Here is a 23113-nt window from a genome sequence, read left to right on the forward strand (position 1 = left end):
AAACGTAACAATACATTGAACAATGCATTAAGACATGCATTAAGTAACAATGCATTAACCGCCAAATGTTATCAAGAAATATGAAACCGAAACAATACATTAAGGCATGTCTTAAACAATGTATTAAGACGTGCATTAAACCATGCATTAGTCATCAATTGATACATAAGTTATTGCATCAAGAAACTGTCATAATTAGTGACGAATAAAAATAGAGATGCGGCCTATTATTTAACACGAGTAGTATAATATTTGGTCATACCAGCCCACCAAAATTGGCCATCCATGGGAATGATTAATGAACAAATACAACTCACCTTCTAAAGGTGAGAACATATAAACCAAATTCAACCTTTGGCAAGTTCATTCGCTACAACAGAAGAAATCGAATTTCTGCAATAACAGAGACATAAATGGGAATTCTAAGCGCAATTACTGGTCAAAAAAACAACTCCATCATCAACAACAACAACAGCCAATCTATATTGATTCCTGCTCCTCTTGAACCCCATCAAATTAAAGCCGAATGTGCTCGAGGTATTCTCGGATCTTATTCTTCATCTTTTTCTTGATTTGGGTTTTTAATTGATTAATAAATTTCAATTTTTATTTTATTTATTATGAATTTCAATTGTTTATATGGGTGAGTAATTTTGCGTTTTTTTTTCTGGGTTTGTTTTGGTAGAGGCAACTCGAGCTGGATTTAAAGCGGCAGCAATTGCTTCTGTTATTGCTACTGTTACCGTGGTATGTGTTTAAATTCATAATTGTCTTCATTTTTTGTTGTTTAATTTGTTATTTTAGTGGAATTTTCAAGTTTTTGTATGTTGTTAGTTTCATGAAATTAAGTTAGTGGGTGAATTATATTATGTATACTTGAAAACCCAGAAGCGTTTAGAATTGAACCCGAAAAAACTGAAACATCAATGATCATATATTTGCCCTTAGTGAATTTTTTAGAACATATGATGGGGAATTTTCTTTATCTGTTTATCTGCATATGGGGCAATGATATTTTTTATTGGGTTCGTAACTCGACTGTGGAGCTTAAACAGTTGCTGGACACCCTATGCCAATTGGGTGCTTCCAAATGAGCTTAAACAGGATAAACGCTTCGTAACTCGACTTGGCCCAATCTTTTGCAACAACTTTATGGTTCATCATAAACCACATCTTGTTGCAAAACAATTCGACCAAGTCGAACCTGACTAGATCTTGGATGGAAACAAACTCAAAGTTTTTTATCATCAAATTCGATTTGTCGATAATCGTGGCTCTAACGGACACGATTATCTCGAGTCATACACGGAAGAGCTTAAATTGTGGTATAAAAAAATATGATTATAGAAGTCGATGGTAGCAGTGATAATTGCTACGATGATGGTGATGATGACGTGCCACGTGGTGATGGCGGGCCGCATCTTCAGAGAGGTAGTCGTAAGCGGTTGCCGCCTCAATGGTTCCATAACCTATAAGGTGGATTCTAACTGATGTGCCTGTTTTTTTTATGAATTTGTAAAGTCATAGAACAAGTGGATCTGTTGTGCCTCTTTTTTTTTTTTTTTAATTTGTTGAGTAATAGATTTAGGTGGATCTTCTGTGCATATTTGAATTCTAGAACCATGTATCCTGCTTTAAAATTTAATGCATTTTTCTACTGCTATTGAGTTATTACTTGTATATTGGTTTATAACTGCTGTTTGTTCTTGCTTTGTTGGTCTGCTAGTTGTTGTTTTGGTGTCATTTGACTTAAAATTACATATGGGTTCATGTTTGTGTGTGGTGTGCTGCTACTGCTCCACATCTGCTGTTGCTACAATGGTTTGCATACTTGTTGGTGATGCTGCACTAGTCTGCTCTGCCATGTTGCTCTAATGTTGCTTTTACTTACACAAACTCACTTTCACTCACTTGCTCACAGACTGTCTCACTCACAACCTCTCACATAAACTCAGTCTCACTCACTGCCTCTCACGCACTCACTCCATTGTTCAAACACAATCACTCACTAGCTCGCACACTCGCTCACTCACACTCATTCACTCACACATTGTTTACACATTGTGAATGATCACTCAATTTCTGTTGGACATTGTTTACTCATGATTCCATTTAGTTTGCTCACACACTAACATACTCACTTGCTCACACACTCACAGTAGTGCACACACGAAGCTAACTCACACACTTTCACACTCTCACTACTCACATGTCACTACTCATTGCGACACACTGCTCACACAATCACTCACTCAAGCATTCACTAAATTAATCACTCACTCAAGCATTCACAATCTCAGTCACTCATGAAGGTGCACATCTCTATTCTGGTTTGTTCGTCACTCATGGACGCACACGTTCATTATTCATGCATAAACTAAATCACATAGTTTGTACTCACTCATGGACGCACGCATTCACTCAATCACACATTCACTCATGTAGCTAAGCTGCGCTGCGCTGCACTGCACTGCACTGAGGTGAGCTGAATATGAGCTCTCCTTGGTAGCCCTCCAAGTCCCCACCCTCTCTTTCTCACTTTTTTCCAATAAGAATATTATTGGAGTTTTATTATGAGCTTTGGATTTAGGAAGTGTTATTAAGGCAGTTAGCTGTAAGACTTGGTTAAGAATCACTATAATTGTTAAATACTCTAGATTTACTGGAAGCATTTTTTTCTGAAGCACTTTTACTATGTCTGGTACAGTCCACCGGATTAACACCCTTCAAAATCCCTCCTCCTGATCCCTTATGTTGAACCTAGACATGACAATGGGCATGGGATGCCTCAATTGGTTATACAAAGTAAACAGTGCATATATAATGTGGTTTCGTGCGTATCAATTTTTTTGTGTTGTTGATTTTGTACCTCTTTCAAAATTACAGATAGGTGGTTGTCGAGTCAACCCATGGGCAAAGGCCAACCTTAATTATAGTGCACAGGCACTCCTTATATCTGCAGGTAATACTTGTTAAATAATTGTTTATCTCTAGCTTTGCATCTCAAATCATTTTACATTTTCCAAATGTTGAGTATAATGTATTATTTAACCTATTAACTTTTCATTTTTAATGTTCATCTAGCTTTATAATTGTGATATATTATCTCATATATCTGTCTAGTTTAGTAGATTCCTTGGTCCTTTGAATCAAACACTTCACACCTCATTTCTGTGGCATGTATGAGAAACAGTTAACAAGGATTATAATATCACTTAATATTGACAAAGAAGAAAGGATAGTGTTTTTTGCTGTAACATTTTAACTTTAAAAGGATAGGTGCAGTTTGTTGTACTACTAGTACTATAGCTATTTTTGTTTACGCCCTATTGTACAATTTGTGACGAACATAATTTCTGTGTGCAGCAACCATTTCTTCTTACTTCATTACCGCTGACAAAACTATTCTGGAATGTGCTACAAGACATGCAAAATATGATGCTTCCAAATATGAATAATTGAGCTTGCGTCACAAATTGCTATCAGATTCTCCAAGTGAAAACATCCTGTATGAAGTAATCTGATTAAGCATGTTTTGTGATGGTACCATCGTAAACTAGAAGTTTATTGTGAAGGATAAAATTGGCCTGTCAATACCAGCCTTTGTTGTAAAGTTTAGTTAAACAACAGAAGATGATTTTTGATGTTATTTTGCTAGGCATGCCTATCGTGTTGTTGCTGGGATTGGTAATGCTTTTTTGTTTTGACATCAAAAGCCTCTGTACACAATTGACTATTATAATTTGGTGTAATGTTCAAGACTTGAGTTCATCAAAATGTAACTTCTCCCATGTACTTCATTCTTTGTCAGTCGCAACATTTGAAGTTTCATGTTTGCCAATGCACATTTTTTCAGTGTAAAAATGTTGTTACTAAAAAGAACAGATGTAGTATATATACTATTATACATTATTCTGCAACATGATTACTTCCAGTTCAATGTACTATTTTTCTTTGGAGAAGGTGCATTGCTATCAGGTTCATCTTTCTTTAGAGATTGACAATAGTCTAACTTTGATCAAGATTTCGAAGTTTCAAGTACAAGAGACAGCAGCCTCGAGTGAGGTTCATATAGAATGCAATGACCAAAAGTTAGATAAAATTCATTGGGGAAAATGTATTCATTTCAAGGTTGACGCGGCCAAAAAAATTATCAAGTGTGACATTACAAAACTTTGGCATCCTAAATCAATGAAATTATGTATATGTATTTCTGTTACCCTAGCAATAGGTATATTGGACTATTTTTTTGTTGGAATCAAAGAATGAATACAACAATATTATGAAGGAAGCATAAAAATGGGAATGTGAAGGATAGAAAGTTATGGCAGATAATGCCATCATTCTTATGTTCTTCATCAAGAAGTTCAAAATGCATATCGATAGATGGCATCAGCAACTCCGTGTTCATCATTGCTAAGACCGATCACATCAGCAACGGCTTTTGTCTTCTCTGCTCCATTACTAAGAGCAATTCCAAGTTTAGCCAACTTGAGCATTTCAATATCGTTTTCCCCATCACCAATCGCCATAATCTAGAAATAATTAATTGAAATGATTTAGCTCTGTGACAACTACATTAAGAAAAAAGAACCATCTGTACTGTAGTAATAGAAATTAGAAAGTAAAAGCTGATAGCTTAAAGTGAAATAATTTATAGACTATGGCTTCGTTCTTTTCACCCTAAAAATACGCTGATGTGAAATTCAAGTAGTCATAAAATTAGAACTTGGGTGGCCTCTTCTGAATTTGGCTGGGTTGCCCTTATCAAAGCCTATCTAAATTTTTATTTCATGTTACTTGTTTTCTAAAGGTGAAAAGTACTTGCCATTTATGGTCAACTTGATTGAATATCAGAAGCTCCCAGTAAAAAGCCTCAAACAAAAACTTATTGTTGATTTGCAGTGGTAGTCCCCTTACACACCTCATGATGATGGCTTTTTAAGTTTGTATAGCATAGAAAAATGATAAATTGATGACATACCTCGTCCGCTGATACTCCCAGATGTTGAAGCAGCCATTTCACACCATTTCCTTTTGAAGTCCCATGGGGAACAAGTTCAAGCATGTCTGGAATAGCTTGAACAACACTAGCATGATTTCCGGCTGCTTCCGACCAATATGGCCTTATAGCAGTCTCCACTCTCTCAGCAGTGTCTAAAAACACCAGTTTCTGCAGGAGTCAAAAGATTAGTACAAGTGTATAACGAAGGGAATAAAAGACAGCAAATCTGAAACTACCATTTTCTTCCTAGCCAGGTCACTAATTTAACTAGACTCAAATTCTGTGGCGGCAACAAATGATGGAATTTTACTGATCTTCCAGGACTGTTGATTATCATGCAACAGGACTTCTTGGGTTCTATTCCTGATTCTGGAGAAAAGGTGCTATTCAATTCAAGTTAGACTGATACAAATAAAACTGTATATTCCACCAGCTCACAGTCCACTACAACTAGCCAAGGTCTATGATGTCTAGAAGATGTGATGGATTTATTGAAATATTGAGAATGTCCTCTCTAGAGTATTTTTCACAGGATAATCAATGCCAGCTTACAACTGTGTCGATTGAAAAGAATTTCTGCAATTTGCTGTATCCTGTGGATTTTTTCATGGTAGCTAATCATGCTCAGCCTCAAAAAGAAAACGTTCAAACAATAAGGGATAATTGTCTGAATTCCCTAACTACAGTTGAGTTTGTATAGTGTTTCTAATTACTAAAGTAAGCTGCAGATAGCCTAGGTACATGCCTCTTATTCAAAGTCAGAAAGTGAGACAGATCTGGAAGACATTGATCAAAGGCAAGAGTTGACTATTTCCAGAAATTTAATAACAGTATTCATGCAATTATGTCAGTTTCGTGGATGACACCGGGTGCTATAGATTCTTATGACATTACCTTCATCTAGAAATAATTGTCATATTATTTAACCATTATGATGGTTAACAATTTGGGTCATTCCCACACTCTCTAACCAACACTCAATATAAGAGTATCTTTGTTAAATCCAACTTTTCCAAACTTCCCAAAATAGTATACGTGACTAGTTTCCAAAGGGAAATTTGAAACAGTATATGTGACTTATCTACAAGAAACATCTTATTTAGCTACACGGATGGTTAGATATTGTTGTTTTCTCATGTTGCCTGGATAATGAGACTATTGAGTTTGCTTCTTTCCCATCATCCCAAGGCACCAATTACATGTAGCCCCCACCATGCCGCATGCATCAATAGACCTGCTCATCTACTTCGTATAAGCTAGTTCTTGTGGCCAAAAGCATTTCTTCTCTGATTAGTCCTACAATGATTCTATGCCAGGTTTTATCTTTAGTACATAGTACCTGATTCATGGGAAGCTCAAGTATCTTACCTGTACTTCGGCAGCAGCCAACAGTTGATCAACTGAAGCCATAGTCTCCGCCTGCAGGAATTCAATAAAATATATATATATATATATCAGCTTCCCTAGCAAAAAACTTAATTTAAACATAAATCCCGGGAGATGATATTGTACACAGAAGCTGACATCACTGCCAGGTACCTTTGGCTCACGGTATACACTATGGAGTGAGTCTACAAGTGGATGATCAAACAATGTTAAGCAACGATCGCCGCAGAATGCAACAAGAGGGATTTGGTGCTCCCAAGAGTAGGAGAAGGCCTAATTTTAGAAAGAAAAGAGCATTTTCATTATCATCAAAATCCTCCAAATACCTAATGCAAGTATACAACAGATTATGTTACTTTTGAGGTAGCTTTGAAAGATAGTTCATACCTCCCTGCAAAAATCTGGGTCTAAATTCCTTCTAAAAATTTCACGGCCTTGTATTCCATAAACAAGCAATCCCTGGGCGGAAATCAGAACAGCTATTTAATATCACCAATACGAGAACACAGGGTTTCCTGACTTGGCAGCAAAGACGAAATAAATTGTAAATTCCATTTTGTTTTCAGGTAAGAGTACATCTTAATACATAAGCTTTTTTTATTTACCTGCAAATGACAATCAAGTTTGAAGGTCATTTTATTTATATGCCTACTTTTATACTTTTACGACACAAATTCTACTCTAATTTATTCTGAAGATTGGTCAGCTCAGAGAAAGTGGAGGCACGTTTGTCTTCTCATATATTATATAGCCTGGAACTAAAACAGGACTTATATGATCATGCACCAAAGACTGCAATTTAGCGAAAAATAGGTAAACACTTGACACAAGTTTCTCAATTGACAAATGACAAATATTCACAGGAATAAACAAACAAAAGTTACAGCATGTCAGCAGGAATGCCATAAAATCGAGACAAGTACTGAGGTGTACCTGTAAGAAAACACCTGGTGATGATTCAGAGACTATGCCATCTCTTCCAACCAAATCAACAGTCTTCAATGTGTCTATGGCACCAGGACGAGCCTACAAGCATGACATCAATAAAATTCATAACTTGAAAAGCCAAATCCAAGTCCAAAATGGAATGGAATTTACTGGGCAAAACCCAAAATTACCCAGCCAACAAAAAGATTAAGGTGTAAAAGATATAGAAAAGCCATATAGAATTACAGATGAAAATCATGAATATCCAATGTCTACTTCCTCTGTCTCAATTGATGCATCATAGAGAAATGACACACAAACCAATGAGGAGAAAGAATGGAGAGATTTACATTTATTTGTTCATGTGATAAGCTTTAACTATGGTATGTAAAGTAAAAGTAGAGAGATGGACCCCACTTATTTTGAGGACAAGATAGTAATTTCGGACATAAAACCTAAGAAATGATGCACCTAATGTGAAACATCCCAAAGAGGAATATGATGCATATATTGAGAAACAAAGGAAGTATATACTATTATACTGCAATGTTGAGCAAATTAATGCATAAAGCCTGTATGGTTTAAAATGCCACAAGGGCCTAGCCTCACTCACTTTTAAGGCACATTCATCTTCAACGTATGTTTTTCCATTGTTACTTCAGTAGCAAGGCTTAAGTTTGGCCTTTACTCCAATAGATACTCAAGTGCCAACATTAGATGTAAAAAAAAAAAAAAAAAAAAAAAAAAAAAAAAAAAAAAAAAAAAAAAACCTCAGTAAAGAGTCATCAGGTGTCTACAACACTCTAACAGCTGAAGATTAGAAGGCAGATTATATATTCCACATTTCCACCTTAATTATCCATATCAATATTTAACATTTTAGTATTATTAATTATCACACGCCTCATCTAATATGTTGTAGACATGCAGTTGACAGATACAGGTTACTTAAAGACATGCAAAAGATAGAGGAATTAAAAAACATAAATTCTTACTTTTCCGGTGGCAATGACCACTTGAACACCCCTTGACAATGCCTCCCTGACAGCATTTGCATTTGCAGAAGAAATTTGACTCTTGCTATTCAGCAGAGTGCCTTATACATTATGAATTTCAGGAAGAATATTAGCCACGATAAACTAAGAAAGAAAAATAACATTTGAAGTGGCAATATAAATCTCACCATCCATGTCACAGAAAATATATTTGAACTTCGGTCTATAGAATCGAAGACTGCCTTCTTTCTTCCTGTCTTTTAGCAATCAGCGTGTAAGATTCTCATCACTGCAGACTAGTACAAGAAAATTCAAAAATGAACAAAGTATGCATTCATGCAGACTGATATGCTCATATTTGTCAGGAAAAAGGGTTAGCAATAGATTAGAATTACCATCAGAATCTTTAACTTGAAGACTCCCATTATTTTCTGCATCGCATGCACTCTTTATTAACCCTTTTCCTTCCCAGCCAAGATTTTTCAAAAGTAGTTCTTCCTCCTTTTCCATTTCCGCCTCTGCTTCTTCACTTAGTTCATGATCAAAACCCAAAAGATGCAGTAGGCCATGAACCTGAAAATGATCCCAGTTAAGCTCATAGAATATCGGAACATAGGATTTACAGATTTAATGCTTTTAAATGAAACATACATCAATGCCAAAAGGAAAAAGAGAGAGCTGTTCCATTATCATCATCCCCCCCCCCCCCCCCCCCTATTTGATCAATTAATTTTTTTTCTTTTCTAATGGGAATGGGGCACAAAATCAACCTGCATACAGAATGTTGTCTAGGGTGCACAGGATCAACAAAATGTGCATAGTGAACATTCTGACAACTCAAAATATCCAGAAGATTCGACAAAAATATCATCGCATTTTGGAAACAATTCCAATGTTAGTTCATTACAGAAGCAGTGAATTTGAAGAGCTCAAGAAGCAAAAACTTTACCAATCATATTCACATTCAGCATACAGTAAATTTTAAGGCAAAAATCATCACAGTCAAATCATGGGGGAGGAACCAAAAGTAGAACCAACCAGAAGAACACGTATCTCGTCAAGTAGTGTATGGCCACGTTCTTCTGCTTGCCTAGCAGCTGTCTCGACAGAAATCACAATATCACCTAACATAAGCTGAAACAAGAACATACTGGTCAAAAGAAATTCCATAAAGATTTTACTCAAAAGCTAAATTTATCATCACTTACAATAGGTAGCTTAAGTTCTGGAATATGTTGGGACATTGATAGAACATCAGTGGCATGGTCTTCATCCCTCCAATCTTTATTAAGTTGTCGAATGAACTCATCATTGCATAGAAGTAAAGACAGCTCAATGGTTTCATATCCAGCAACATCATCTATTGTTGTATCTCTGGTTTTGTAATCTGAACTGTTCAGTCCATCTAATGCCAACTTCATTGCCATCGGAGCATTTAGCCTGAGCATTTCAGAAATACTCTACAAAATGAAAAGGATTAAAAGGATAAACTGACAAAAGAACCAGAAATCATAATTATGATAAACATGACTATGTAGGCAAAATTTGCAAGAAGCAACCTGATTTAATATGACTTCATATTTTCATGAGTTCAGAAATTTCTAAGAATTCTAACTGGCTATTACCATATATTCCCTCCACCCAAAAGTGAGAGGATAAAAAAATTTAAGCTTTGCAGGTGGACATTTATTGGCACGCAACATACTTTTCCAAAGCAAGTGAAGCATTCAAAGCAGAGCTTCAGAACCACTAAAAAACAAAATAAATAAATAAATAAAAAAGGTTTCTTTTCCTCTCAGGTCTTGCAGTCACCAATTGAAAATCTTACAGCTGTTTGGTAAGTCGTAAGAAATGTAGATAATGAGAACCAATTTATATATAATTCTGCAAGGAAAGTATTTCATTGATGTCCATGGCAATGCAACCCCATCACAAACATGTGTTTTCCTTCAAAAAAATCGAATGAATGGTGATGAAAATGTATGAAGATAAAAGACACTTTGAGGTAAACTAACATTAACATGGGCAATGGCATAGGACTTTTCCTTACAAATTTACATACAAATTCATTCTCATTACCACAATTAATTGCCACCTACCAAATTTGAATCTGGAGTAATGATTTAGAAACTAGAAGAGATAACTAGATCCAAAACATTGATCCAAATTCATTCCCCTTTTAATAACTGATCTATTGGATTATGAGCCTTTCAGCAAGATCCCCAATCTTAACTCTTTGTCTTCCCATCCAAACTAACCCACCAAAGTATAGCTCTTCTCTTCCCATCTTATTTGAAACAGAATGACATTGCTTACCAATTCTGCTCTAGTCATTATCACCAAATCAACTGTCATATAAAGATTAGCATACATGATAGGATGGAAATGATGGTAAAAATCTAACTCACAAACAGAAGGATTTGATCACCCCTTTAGCCCTTTAGGTATACCCAATATAGTCATGTGATCAGTAACAGTTTCACACTCCAAATTTCCTCATCTTAAACACCATGCTATGTCTCAAAAAACAAACTTTCCTGTGCACCGTAATATCCCCCCTTCCTGCTCAAAAGAATGACTCAATTTAAAAACGCAAATATAATCTTGATAAGAAAAATCATCATGAAATTTCTGTTGAATACGTACCCCTTGTTCAATATATTGGAGATGAAACTTTAGTAGAACTATAGCGCTAATGGAAGCTTAATTAGATATGATACAACCTTTAGTAGCTCTAGCTTCAGCCAAGCTTCAACAACAATAAAAAGATAGCCCTTTGCTAGTTCAAGAATTCAGAACACGGCTCTGAATACATAGGCTAGAATCAAACTTCTACAAGAATACAGTTATTCATTTGACAACACACGCAACGATTCTAGCCAATCCTCTCGAAGCAAAGAGCAATTATATTTTAAAAAAAATGCATACCATTAACACGTCACACACCACATACAAAGACTTACCCCAGCAACATTTTCTTGTACATTGCAAGAAAGATACATGAGTACAATACCCCCTTTCAACTTTTGCTCATCAGTCATAATTCGTAACAATAACATTCAATCATAAGACTACTTAAATATCTCATCCAACATTATAAGCATGAAAAATTACAATCAATGAAAAGGCAATCAACATTTAACAAGATAATGGATTAAATTACCCTTTAAAATAGATTTAAAGAACAGATAATTACCAAAATTTCAGGGTCATTGGGCAAACCCTCTTCAATAAGAATCTTAACACTAAGCTCCAACTCCTTAGCTTTCTTCTTACTCTTCACAGCCTTCCTCCTAACCTTCCTATACCCTCTTTCCCCACCCCCAAAACCAACACCGCTGCCGCCGATGCCGCCGCAGTAAACACTCATTCCAGGCCTTCTCAAAGCCCTCCATCCTCCGCCATTGTTAAATTCATTTCCTACCCATAATAACCCAGAAATGGGTGAAGATTTTAGGGAAGGATTAGCACTGAAATGGGGTGGTGTAAAAGTGAGAAAGCGGGGTTTTGAGAAGGTGGGTTTTAGGGAAAATGGGATGGCGCGGGTCATGGCGCGCGCCATTGGAGAGGAGAGAGATTGGAGGGGATGAAGAACTCTGCAAAGGAGGTGATGAGTGGTGGTAGATGTGAGCATTCAGGTGTTGCTCTTTGTAGTTTTATTGAGTGATTCTAGCCTTGGATTGTTGAAGGAGATCCTATGGGATTGGGGACTTGGGGTTAGCTGCTTGTGCCTTAAACCCGCTTAGGGCATGTTCTGATTTACTCAACTAAGTTAAACTGAATTGAACTGAATTGAATTGATTGGAGCTGAATTTAAGTGAACTAAACTAAACTGAATAAAGCTTAACTAAACTAAATTGAATTGAATAGATCAAATTAAAGTTCAACGCGATAACGGACCCATTAAATAGACCTATCTAAATTAAGGTATGTTTCAGTCACAATTAAGGGTCTGTTCACATTTACTGAACTGAGCTGAACTGAACTGAACTGATTGGAGCTGAACTGAACTGAACTGAACTAAACTGAACTGAACTGAATTGAGCTGAAATGAATATTTTATGAGAGAGGGAAATTAAGAGTTGAACTCAACTGAACTGATTGGAGCTGAACTGAATTCAACTCAACTGATTGGAGCTGAACTGAACTGAACTGATTGGAGCTGAACTGAACTGAAATTAAGTAAATGTAAACAGACCCTAAGTTAGTCATAATAAGCCTTTATGGTGGGATGGAGCGAGGCTCAGTTGAATCAACTCAACCTAATGATTTCCAATAGCCCTTGATAAGATCTACACATTAATCAAATTGATTATTATCAAATTCCCTCTTGCATAGGATATTATGGCCATATGAAGTTGTGGTGTTTGCAAAGTGTTGTTTCATACTCCATAGTTCCTTCACATACTAATTAAAACATGTTTTGTTTGGTTTAATTATGCTTTTTTTGATGTAGTTGGATTATGGCATGATTCCAAGTTCTTTTGTAATCTTATGTAAAATGGTTTTGAAATACATTGAACTTCAAGGTGCATAGTCGTAAAACCATGATATCTTTTTGCTCTAGAGTAGAAGTGGAGGACAAGGCGAGAATCCTCTGCCTCCAAGTAAATGTTGGTGACGGATTCAAATTTGTTAACTCAAAGTCATAAAATGGGTTCCCACCACATCCACCAAACACGCAACATAATCCGGATTAAAATTTAAACCATATATATATCGTTTAATTTAGAGCTTGTTCCGATTTATTGAACTGAATTGATTGGGAGTGAACTAAACTGAATAGAGTTGAAATGAATTGCTTATGAGAGAAGGAAATTGGGAACTGAACTGAACTGAACTGAAATTAAGCTGAACAAAACAGACCCTTAGTGTACTCCTTATGTCTCAGAGCTATAGGTGATTAAAATTCAGGCCAGACCTTAACATAATTCCTCGTGTCAAAACCTGTAAAAAGTAGCGCTGGGTTCGGACTTTTAACTAAAAAAACGTTTTAAAACTTGCCTAAATCTGCCCTATTTTTAGGCTGGGCTAGGGACCGGATCAATGTTAATCACCTCTACTCAGAGGCTCAAAGCACACAAAATAGTAAATTTATACCAGTAAATCCAAACTAAATCGGACCGCAAACGCCCCTACTCAATGATATTTTTTGTGGTGGGGTGAAATAATAATGATTAAAAAATGTTGATATTTTTTTTGGTTATACTCGTACAAAGAGAGTGGGGTCTAACATAGTAGTACGTGCCTTCGCTTACCAAACACGGCCTAACATCAGAATTCACACTTTCTTTGACCTTCCTTTTTTCATTTTCCCCAGATTCTTCTCCCCTTCTTCTTCTCTTTCATCTCACTCTTCAGATCTCTCTCTCTCTTTCCTCTGTCTTTGTCCCATTCTTCTCCCTCTTACCAAATTATTTCATCAATCATCATAAACCCTTATAAAAAACCCAAATTTAAAAAAAAAAAACCCAAAATTATCTTTACTCCCATTGTTGGCAAATCTATAAAGCTTAATTTCATCACCCATTTCTTTTCTTTGTCTGTTTTTTTGGTTTCTTTTACATCCCTTTTCTGGGAAGAGAGAATGCTTCATTGACGCTCAATTTCGGAAGGAATTGAGCTGTTTTTCAACTAAATTTTCAATCTTTGGCGATTTAGGGTTAGGGTTTTGGATTGGGATTTTGGCGGTGTTCAAATGGTGGGGGGATCTGAGCAGCAGCTTAATAGTAGTAGTTCTTCGTTGCCGGCGAAAAAGCATGGGATTAATAAGCCGATTTCACTTGCGGGTCCCACTGAGATTGATCTTATACGCAATGCTGAATTAGGGAAGGTAATTGCTTCTTCAATTTGGTTTTATTTTAATTGTTTTATGCTCTAATTTCATGATAATTCTTAATTTTTAAATTATTGATGTTGATTTTGTAGTTTTTGATTGATTCGGGGCTATATGAGAGTAGTGAGGAAGGAGATAAGAGGGAGGAGGTCCTAAATCGGATTCGGGAGGTAAATATCTTCCTTGAATTATCGTTTTATTATTGAATTATTGATATTGATTGCTTCCTCTCAATTGTTTTTGTTTTTGAGGTTTATATGTGAATGTCAATTACTCTGAAATTATGTACTTGTAACTTGTAAGGTTAATTATGTGAAAGCTTGTAGTTTTGTCAATACAGTAGTACGGAGTGATTTTTCATAGACAATTAATCAGTTTATTTTGAGATAAATTTGTGGTCAAATTCTAAGTAATAGATGACACATGGTTTAGATTGGCGGGACAGAGTAATTGCCTTATGTGCTATGATTACTGATGTAGTGATATAAGAATGGCTTTCACTTTCTTTTTTGTATGCTGAATTCTGTCTCGGTTGAATTGCATATTAGCAATATATAGCAGTTGGTAATCAGGTGAAGTGCATTTTGGTGGTTATAATGGTATCGTGAAGCAGTTGGATCAAAATAGTTGTAGTTCTTGATGCCCTTGAAGTTTTTATTTACTGTTCTTTATCTTTGTTGTTAGGTTAGTCTCTATTTTTCAGAATTGGTTGAGTACTAGATTCCCATGCCTGGAATTTCTGATTTTTAAAATTGATTGATGATCATTGCATAACTCACATGGCAGGCTAAGAATTATTTTTCACAATAACAAGTGACTGTGAAAGGATTTTTTTGTTGCATTGCTTTTTTCACAAAGTTATTACATGGAGCTATAATTTATGAACAGAATACCCGTGTAATTTGTTTTTATAATTTGTCATGCAGATTGTGAAAGGTTGGGTAAAGCAGCTGACTCGCCAAAGAGGATACACAGATCAAATGGTTGATGATGCGAATGCTCTCATTTTTACTTTTGGGTCATATCGACTGGGGGTAATTAGTTTTTTAGTTCTCTAATTTAAAATGTTTGCCTTTCTGCTGCACCATGAGTTTTCCTTACATCTCCTTTATCCCTCTTTTGTGTTATAAATTTTCATTTATTCATGAAAAGAGGATAATTATTGTCATCTCTTATTGTTTAGATCCCTCTGCCAAATAGTTGTAAAATTTATACAGATGTATAAGCAAGTTAATCTCTTCAGATAACTGTGAAGGATTGGGGATGTTATAATTTTGTTTGGTGTGTATGGCCTTGTTTGGCAAATGGCTGTTGATGGCTGGCTGTTGGCTGGTTCACTTGGCTTGTTTGACTAGCTAGAATGTTGGGCCATTTATAATGGCTTTTGAAATTGACTGTTTAAGCTGGTTGTTTATAAAAGTGTTTGGTAAATTAATTGTTGGCTGTTGGTTGTTTATTAGATAATTTGTGAGCCAACAAGCCAAAAGCCAACAAAAAAGCTACTCAAAGCAGCTTTTTCATTTTGGCTTAAAAGCTAGCTTTTTTGCTAACTAAAAAGCCAATTACCAAACACATTTTTTGGCTGTTTGACCATCTAAAAAAGCCAAAAGCTAACCAAAAAGCAATTAAAAAGCCAATTACCAAACATGGCCTATATGTGTGTATCTCACTGACACTTGGGGGGGGGGGGTGATACATCGATCACTTATTTATTTATTTAGTTATTTCTTAATTGATATCTGTGTGTGGAGCTTCTAGTGCTACTTTTTTTTGGTTTAATTTTGGAAACTTTGATGGATACTGCGATAACACCTTTAATGCTCTTCTCTTTGGGCTAGATTAGGTTAATCCAAACAACTATCATTGAATGTTTGTAGTCTTTTTCCTATCAAAAGGGGGAGTGGGTGGGGACTATCAAAAGACTTGGAGCTGTTGGTTCTATTGGATGAAAAGACTCAGAGCAATACCACTAGAATTTTTTGTTGCTTATTAAGGTTTTGGATGATGTATAAAGTGTAAGTGCCTAAAAAGCCCTAGTTATACTTCTCTAATGTTGTGAGAGAATGTATCCAATAAGGCAATTTTTGCGAGTGATAAAACTTGGAACTATATCCGACTGTCCGTCTAGTTACTAACTTTCTCTTCAATAATATAATTGGGCCCATTTTTTCTTTTGTTTGCTAAGCTTTTCTTCACTTTCTTTTTATCTTCCCTATTGCCCCCCAATCAGTGGAGAAAGTGTTTAAACCTTTGACCTCATAGGCATACTTAAGACTTGTGGCTTATCTACTTTAGTTGGGATTTCGGTATCTTGAATTGCCTTTGTTCTACTTTTTGCCTTGAATGCAATTCTTGTCATTATGGCCAGTCTTATTGACCGTAGCTTCTTGCCATATGTATCGACTCTTTGACCAAAAATTAAGACTGAAATTTTCTATTTTTCAGACATCTATATGTAGCTCAACAAATTTCTTTCTTGTTCCTTGCTGAACAAACTAAGAATTCTTTTTCTCAAATATTAAGGGGTATTTTCGTGTCTGAATTTGCTCTCTTGTTTTCATCAAATAATAGAGAAAATTTTCTCTGAAAATCAGAGAAGGATATCATTCACTAAGAGAGACCATGCTTGTTGAATCCTACAACTAAAGCTAAAGAATAGGCCCCTTATTTGACCTTTTGATTGGAAGAGGACAAAATGTTTTAGAGACATTTGGCCATTCAATAAATTAATAGATTAAGTGGACCCATGTGGCGGAACAAGGAAGGGTTATAGAAAATTTTCATTTCCATTAAGAATAAACCTTTATCCTCTCCCATCAATTGCAGCAATGAAGCTGACAGGTGACAACCCAGCTGGAAACTAGCTCAACACGAGTTCAGTTGTCCAAATTGAGTTGATTGTAGGGTGTTTACATTTGAGTTAAGAAAAGTGGAGTTGGGATCTTAGCTTGAGACATTTGAGGGCTCATACTGGGTGCGCCTGGTAGGGGAATATTGATTTTCTTTTGTTTGTGGTGGGAGTAATTAGTTATTGGTGGATGATGTTTTTTTTATTAATGACAGTAAAAATAGGCAGCACTAATGTAGATTTAGCAAGGTAATTAATATACAAGGCAACATTTCTTAAAAAAGGGAAATGATGCAACAAATATAGAACTTCCTAAAAAGGTTATGTAATTTTTTTTTTTGGTGACTAGGAAGCTTGTTTTATATATATAATACACACGCGTACACGACAAACACATAATTTTTTTTTAATTTTTATTCTATACTTGCAATATTTTCTATTTATGTTTGGCGATGCATAACTTCAGTTGTTGTTATCATTAATTATGCATTTGTAAAAATTATAAAAATTAAATTTCAGTTACTTACACATTGGGAGGGGTCCAACAAAAATCACATGAGATATGACTGTTTTTCTCCAAGTATAAATCACAAAAAGTAATAGAAGTAGAGTGTGTAAATAGTGTACACTGTAGAAATGTTGCAAGTAAAAAAAAAAAAAACACAGAGGAAGTATATTGTTATAACAAATTAAGATAACTTGTGACTTATGGCAGGTACACGGACCTGGGGCAGACATTGATACCCTGTGCGTTGGGCCTTCGTATGTAAACCGTGATGTAAGTAATGATTGTATTAGTTGAGATGTTATCATCCGGAAAATGAACTTAAACTTGTTTAGTCATTTTTTTGAGGCTATTATTGCTCTTAGACACACTTTAAGGAGACACTCAACCTGTTGAGGTTTTGTCATTCAGGAAGACTTCTTTATAATATTGCACGACATTCTGGCTGAAATAGAAGAAGTCACTGAGCTTCAGCCAGTCCCTGATGCTCATGTCCCTGTAATGAAATTCAAATTTCTAGGAGTTTCTGTTGACCTCCTCTATGCAAGTGTTTCGATGCTGATTGTTCCTGATGTAAGCAAAATGCCACTCCATATTTTTCTATTACTTGGATTATTTTCTTTACCTTTTTTTTTTTTTTTTTTTTTTTTTTTTTTTTTTTTTTTTCTCTGTTTATTTTGACCTTGAATCATTTTATATTTGCATGTTGCTGTATACTTTCTACTTGGTTTTTGTTGGTTACTCTTGAGAAGACTATAAAAAAGAATAAAATTATGCTTCTCTATGTTCTGTCAATTGTTTGTCATTTGGATCCTGTATCTTATTTTGAGAATTGTAATATCAGCACCCTCCCAATTGTTTGATCTACCATCTTTACTCTATTGTGTTATTTTCCTTTTCCTGTGGCTCCTAGAGAATGGAATCAGTGCATGATATTAGTTTTTCATTCTGGATTTCTCATCTGCATAAAATATCATAAAGTAATAAGGTATCACACCCTCTGCTGCTTCTTTCACTTGTTATGAGAATGCAGATGTTGGTTTTTCCTTGAATGATGTGGCTCACATTTCTCCTGTTTTGTGTTGTCTTCTTGATCAATGGGCCAGAAAAGTCAAGACGCAGATACGTGATGTGCTGTATGGTGCTTTATACTGTTGAATATGTTTAGCCGCTGAAGATTTATTTCATGCTCTTATTTGGTTATGCGCACTTCAAATGTGGTTAAATAATCGTGTAGATTAGTTTCATAATGTAAACGTTTTCACACTCCTTTATTTATGTTGATTTGTTTACTATTTTACTAATGTTAATTTTTTTTCCAGGACTTGGATATATCACAGGGTTCCGTACTTCATAATGTTGACGAGCAAACAGTTCGTAGTCTGAATGGATGTCGAGTTGCGGACCAAATCCTTAAGCTGGTTCCTAATATTGAGGTGAATGCTCGATATTCTTGTAGCCAGTTTTACTTTTTTTTTTTTTTTTGCTGTTTTTGATGATGCTTGTTAACCTCTGTGCAATTGCTATAGCATTTCCGGACAACGCTAAGGTGTCTCAAATTTTGGGCTAAGCGACGGGGTGTCTATTCAAATGTAAGATTTATCTTGCTTATCAGTGACAAATTGGTTGTGTAGTAGTTTGAACATCTCACATTCCTCCGAATGTAGGTGACTGGATTTTTAGGTGGGGTGAACTGGGCTCTTTTAGTTGCTAGAGTATGCCAACTATACCCGAACGCAATTCCTAGCATGTTACTATCTCGATTTTTTAGAGTTTATACTCAATGGCGCTGGCCAAATCCTGTGATGCTCTGTCCAATTGAAGAGGAGGATCTTGGTTTCCCTGTGTGGGACCCTCGTAAAAATCCTAGGGACCGCACTCATCATATGCCAATTATTACTCCTGCATATCCATGCATGAACTCTAGCTACAATGTCTCAACAAGTACACTCCGTGTTATGATGGAGCAGTTTGAGCATGGCAATAAAATTTGTCAGGTAAGAGCATATGTGATTCTTTTGTCTGTCTTTATCCCCTTTGATGATATGTTATTTATGGATTTTTGTGCATGTGTCCCTGTGCAGGATATTGAGCTGACAAAGGCCCAATGGAGTACCCTCTTTGAGCCATACCTTTTCTTTGAGTCGTACAAAAACTACTTGCAAGTTGATATCATTGCAGATGATGCAGATGATTTGTTGGCTTGGAAAGGCTGGGTAGAATCTCGACTTCGGCAGCTTACCTTGAAGGTAATAATTGCTTTAGCTGAACTTTCAAGTTGGACCTGGTACCTTACGAGTTACGACTTTACGTCTCATTAAGCTTGTAGAATATTATATGTTATTCTTATTGATTATTGCTTGTAATCTGCAGATAGAGAGAGACACATTTGGCATGTTACAGTGCCATCCTTATCCATATGAATTTGTAGACACATCTAAGGAATGTGCCCATTGTGCTTTCTTCATGGGCTTGCAGAGGAAACAAGGGGTGAAAGTCAAAGAAGGTCAGCAGTTTGATATTCGAGGAACTGTTGATGAGTTCAGGCAAGAGGTTAATATGTATATGTATTGGAAACCTGGCATGGATATATTTGTGTCGCATGTTCGTAGAAAGCAGCTTCCTTCATATGTTTTTCCTGAAGGCTATAAACGACCTCGAAGACACATGAATCAGCAGGTTGAAAAAATGTGTGGTGATGCTGAAGGGAATATTCCTGGGTCTACTGATAGACCACTCAAAAGGCGTACGGATTCTGAGATGGGGGATCTGACACCATCACGTCTTGAGAAGAAGGCATCTATCAGTCCGCAACGACTGGAAACTCTTTCTCCAGAGTTCAATTCTAGATATTACACTCCGTCACCTTTGAGCTCTACCTCAGACATGCTTTGCCACGTGCAAGATACATCATCATTTTTGGATGGTGACACAAGTATGAACTCACACAATGTGCTGCTAGACAGTTCCATTCATAGTACCATTCCGCTGGAGAAGCAGGATATCACTGATAATATGTCTGTGGTTGATAATGAAGCACGTACAATGGATGCGCTGTCGCAGGACGCCTCCAGCCAGGAGAATCTTGCTTCATTTGACATCTGTAATAGAATTATGGATGCTTGTCTGGTTAGAAAGGATGAAGAGATTTCTGAGACTCAGAATTCTCAGACTGAATCTTTCCGTAGAGCAAAGGACCTAATAGAGAGGGCTGCAAAGGATGATATTGATGAAGTAATAGATCATCGTGAGCAGACCAAGGGAGCTGAAAATGAGGTCCATTTTGTGTCCAGCTCTGGCACTCAGACTCTCAATCATGAGGTGAGTTACTCTGTTATGAGGACTTTGGGTTAAGAAACTGGCAGATGGCATGAGAATAGTAAAGTTTTGAAATTAGTGAGGGAAAAAGGGGTCTTTGCAGGATGATCTATGTGGGGCTGATCCTGGTTTGCATTCTGATAATGGATATCTGGGCGGGACTGATGTTTTGCAGGGTGGATCGACGGAAGAGCTAGAGGTTTGAGGCTTTCATCATATCCTCTTGTTTATATTTAATTACTTCCGACTTTTTTTGTTGTGGTTTTGTTGTCAGTCTCTTTTTTCATGTTTTCACTGTTTAGGATGTGTAGACTTTGGCCTGTTGTGAAAAGGAAGCTCTTGCCTTTAAGCACTTCTGGGTTCTCCTATATATTGATGCCTTCCTCCCCCGGTCTGATCTTATCTCTAGTTCTTTTCAATTAAAGAAAGGACAGATCCTGAAGAATCAATCTTTCATTTTATTTTTTATTACTCTATTCTATTGATCAGTGTTGTAATATTTCGAATCTGCATTACCATCAATCTATTTGTAGAGTATCTTGAAGTTTCTTTCTAATGGCTTTTCTAGCCGTCTCTTCAGCTTTTTTCTAGCTACGAACATGTAGATTCAATCAGTAACATATGTTACTGGTCCTGGTTTTGCCTAGGGCCCAACAATTGTCATTTGGTTCTTTGATTATCTTCCTTATTGTTGAACCTAACAACAATTTTTTTTACTCTTGTCGTTTTGTAGTCAAGTACTGCCGTCGGCATGGCTATAGAAACTCGAGGTAGAACTACATATTCCACAAAAGTTGTGCAGAAGCCAATCACAAGGCATGAAATTAATTCCTTGTTCTCTTTTTTTTGCAAAATTTAGTGACCACGTATTGTGTTGTTTGGTGGTTCTCTGGCCTTTCTTTTCTTCTAGCAGGCTGAACCTGAGATTGATGGCAACAGCATATTAGAGATACTCATCTTGAAGCACTTGTAAATAACAGTCCAGCAGCTTCGGTAAGTTTCAAAAATTTACTGCTGGATTAAATTATGGTTTTCCAGGTGCACTGGAATCTTGTCGTGCGGAAGAAAAGAACTGCAATTTTCTGAGTTCTCATGCCCGTAATTGTGACGTATGTATGGTTATGGATGTGGTGTAGTTCGTGCGGATCCCTTGTAGCAGTTCTCTCTATTCCTCTAGGCAGCTTGCTTGTTCAAAAGCTGCTTCAGAGCGTCACAAATGTTGCTGTGGATGTGGGAAGACTGTGTGAACCCTTAACCAGGGTCATCGGCAGGAGATACCTGAGACCAGATTTCAATGGGATATCCGCTACATCATGTAGGAAGTGAATTTCTGTATTGTAGCCAAAATAAAAAATGAAAAAAAAAAAAGAAAAAAAAAAGCTGAAAAATGGAAGTTTTAAAAAAGAGGTATATTTCAATGAAGAGTGACTGAGAAGTGTGATTTGTTGCGGCATTAGTGCCTAGATTTTAAGTAATGAATTTAGTTGTAAACTTGGGTTATGTACTATCTCTGATGAGATTATAAAAATGTTAGTTCTGGATTTTTCTTCTTTCACCTGGCTTGCTGCATATTCTGACTTTGATGTATGAATTTAGTGGATGATAAATGTGACGTTCTCTATGTTTAGTTGGTTCAACATTGATGGATTTATATAGTGGAATATATTTTTATGTTTTGCTGTTCAGAAATACATGTAAATACACTGGTTTACACTTTATATGAATTTCTTATTTGAGAATTGAGAAAGTTATATGCATGCTAAAGTTTCATACAGCACGAAATTATGGAGGGCATACTGGTGGTGTAAATAACTCCTAATTTCGCCTCGTGGTCTCGTGGATGTATGACTTTTCATGGGGTGAAAAAAACTGAAAACCTCAATGCTCTTGAAAACAAGTAATTCTTTCCTCTTGAATCCGATGCTACTATCAAAGAACAAGGAGAGAAGGAAAATAAGAATTTCGAAAATTATTTGTTGCTAATCTTCTTGTGAATGTGAACCGGAGAAGGTTGACCAAGAAATGTTCAAAGGATTGAACTTTTATGCTTCTGGATTTCCTTGACTAAGGACTACTTTGGCAAGTCTGCCTACCAGTTTTGATCTTTCTTCCTCCAACTTCTTTTTTCTTATCTTTCTCGGTATAGGTTTGAACCTCGAAAAATTCAGTTCATCGGACAAGATCAGATTTTTGTAACGTCTTCACTTTCGTATTAGGAGACTAGTAGTTAGAAAATATACATCGAGACAAATAGAGGATTTTCTGTGCTTATTCTACTTAATAGCTGGAAAGG

The 23113-nt window shown here is 36.2% G+C and overlaps 3 protein-coding genes across 12 annotated transcripts; 2 read left to right on the forward strand and 1 right to left on the reverse strand.

The window, feature by feature from the left end:
• Nucleotides 1-277: 277 nt before the first annotated feature.
• LOC145642102 (early nodulin-93-like) lies at nucleotides 278-3920 on the forward strand. The gene is made up of 4 exons (XM_081693187.1): nucleotides 278-537; nucleotides 686-747; nucleotides 2887-2962; nucleotides 3367-3920. The coding sequence occupies exons 1-4, from the start codon at nucleotides 414-416 to the stop codon at nucleotides 3456-3458; spliced, it is 354 nt and encodes a 117-aa protein (XP_081549313.1). The 5' UTR covers nucleotides 278-413; the 3' UTR covers nucleotides 3459-3920.
• A 150-nt stretch (nucleotides 3921-4070) lies between these two features.
• On the reverse strand, nucleotides 4071-11993 carry LOC145642101 (endoribonuclease YBEY, chloroplastic-like). Its single transcript, XM_081693185.1, has 12 exons — nucleotides 11510-11993; nucleotides 9522-9773; nucleotides 9352-9447; nucleotides 8709-8886; nucleotides 8502-8570; nucleotides 8314-8414; nucleotides 7325-7417; nucleotides 6779-6850; nucleotides 6545-6664; nucleotides 6374-6424; nucleotides 4985-5173; nucleotides 4071-4535 (listed from the first exon to the last, which is right to left on the reverse strand). The coding sequence occupies exons 1-12, from the start codon at nucleotides 11945-11947 to the stop codon at nucleotides 4368-4370; spliced, it is 1827 nt and encodes a 608-aa protein (XP_081549311.1). The 5' UTR covers nucleotides 11948-11993; the 3' UTR covers nucleotides 4071-4367.
• A 1574-nt stretch (nucleotides 11994-13567) lies between these two features.
• Nucleotides 13568-22375, forward strand: LOC145642103 (nuclear poly(A) polymerase 4-like). Of its 10 annotated transcripts, none has more exons than XR_014115640.1 (14): nucleotides 13569-14146; nucleotides 14242-14319; nucleotides 15076-15183; nucleotides 17713-17775; nucleotides 17914-18075; nucleotides 18825-18938; nucleotides 19032-19094; nucleotides 19170-19499; nucleotides 19587-19751; nucleotides 19876-20823; nucleotides 20912-21019; nucleotides 21554-21590; nucleotides 21731-21813; nucleotides 21957-22375. XR_014115640.1 is itself a non-coding variant. In XM_081693190.1 (13 exons), exons 1-13 carry the CDS (start codon nucleotides 14012-14014, stop codon nucleotides 21736-21738), a joined length of 2319 nt encoding a protein of 772 aa, XP_081549316.1. In that variant the 5' UTR covers nucleotides 13569-14011; the 3' UTR covers nucleotides 21739-22375. The 10 variants fall into 10 exon arrangements, 7 of the variants coding, with proteins under 7 accessions (XP_081549314.1, XP_081549316.1, XP_081549317.1 ...); XR_014115641.1 differs by having other exon boundaries at nucleotides 21734-21813; XR_014115639.1 differs by having other exon boundaries at nucleotides 13568-14146; nucleotides 21554-21813.
• Nucleotides 22376-23113: the final 738 nt, after the last annotated feature.

Source organism: Chenopodium album, chromosome 8 (genome assembly GCF_948465745.1).
Source record: "Chenopodium album chromosome 8, dcCheAlbu1.1, whole genome shotgun sequence".
NCBI lineage: Eukaryota > Viridiplantae > Streptophyta > Magnoliopsida > Caryophyllales > Amaranthaceae > Chenopodium > Chenopodium album.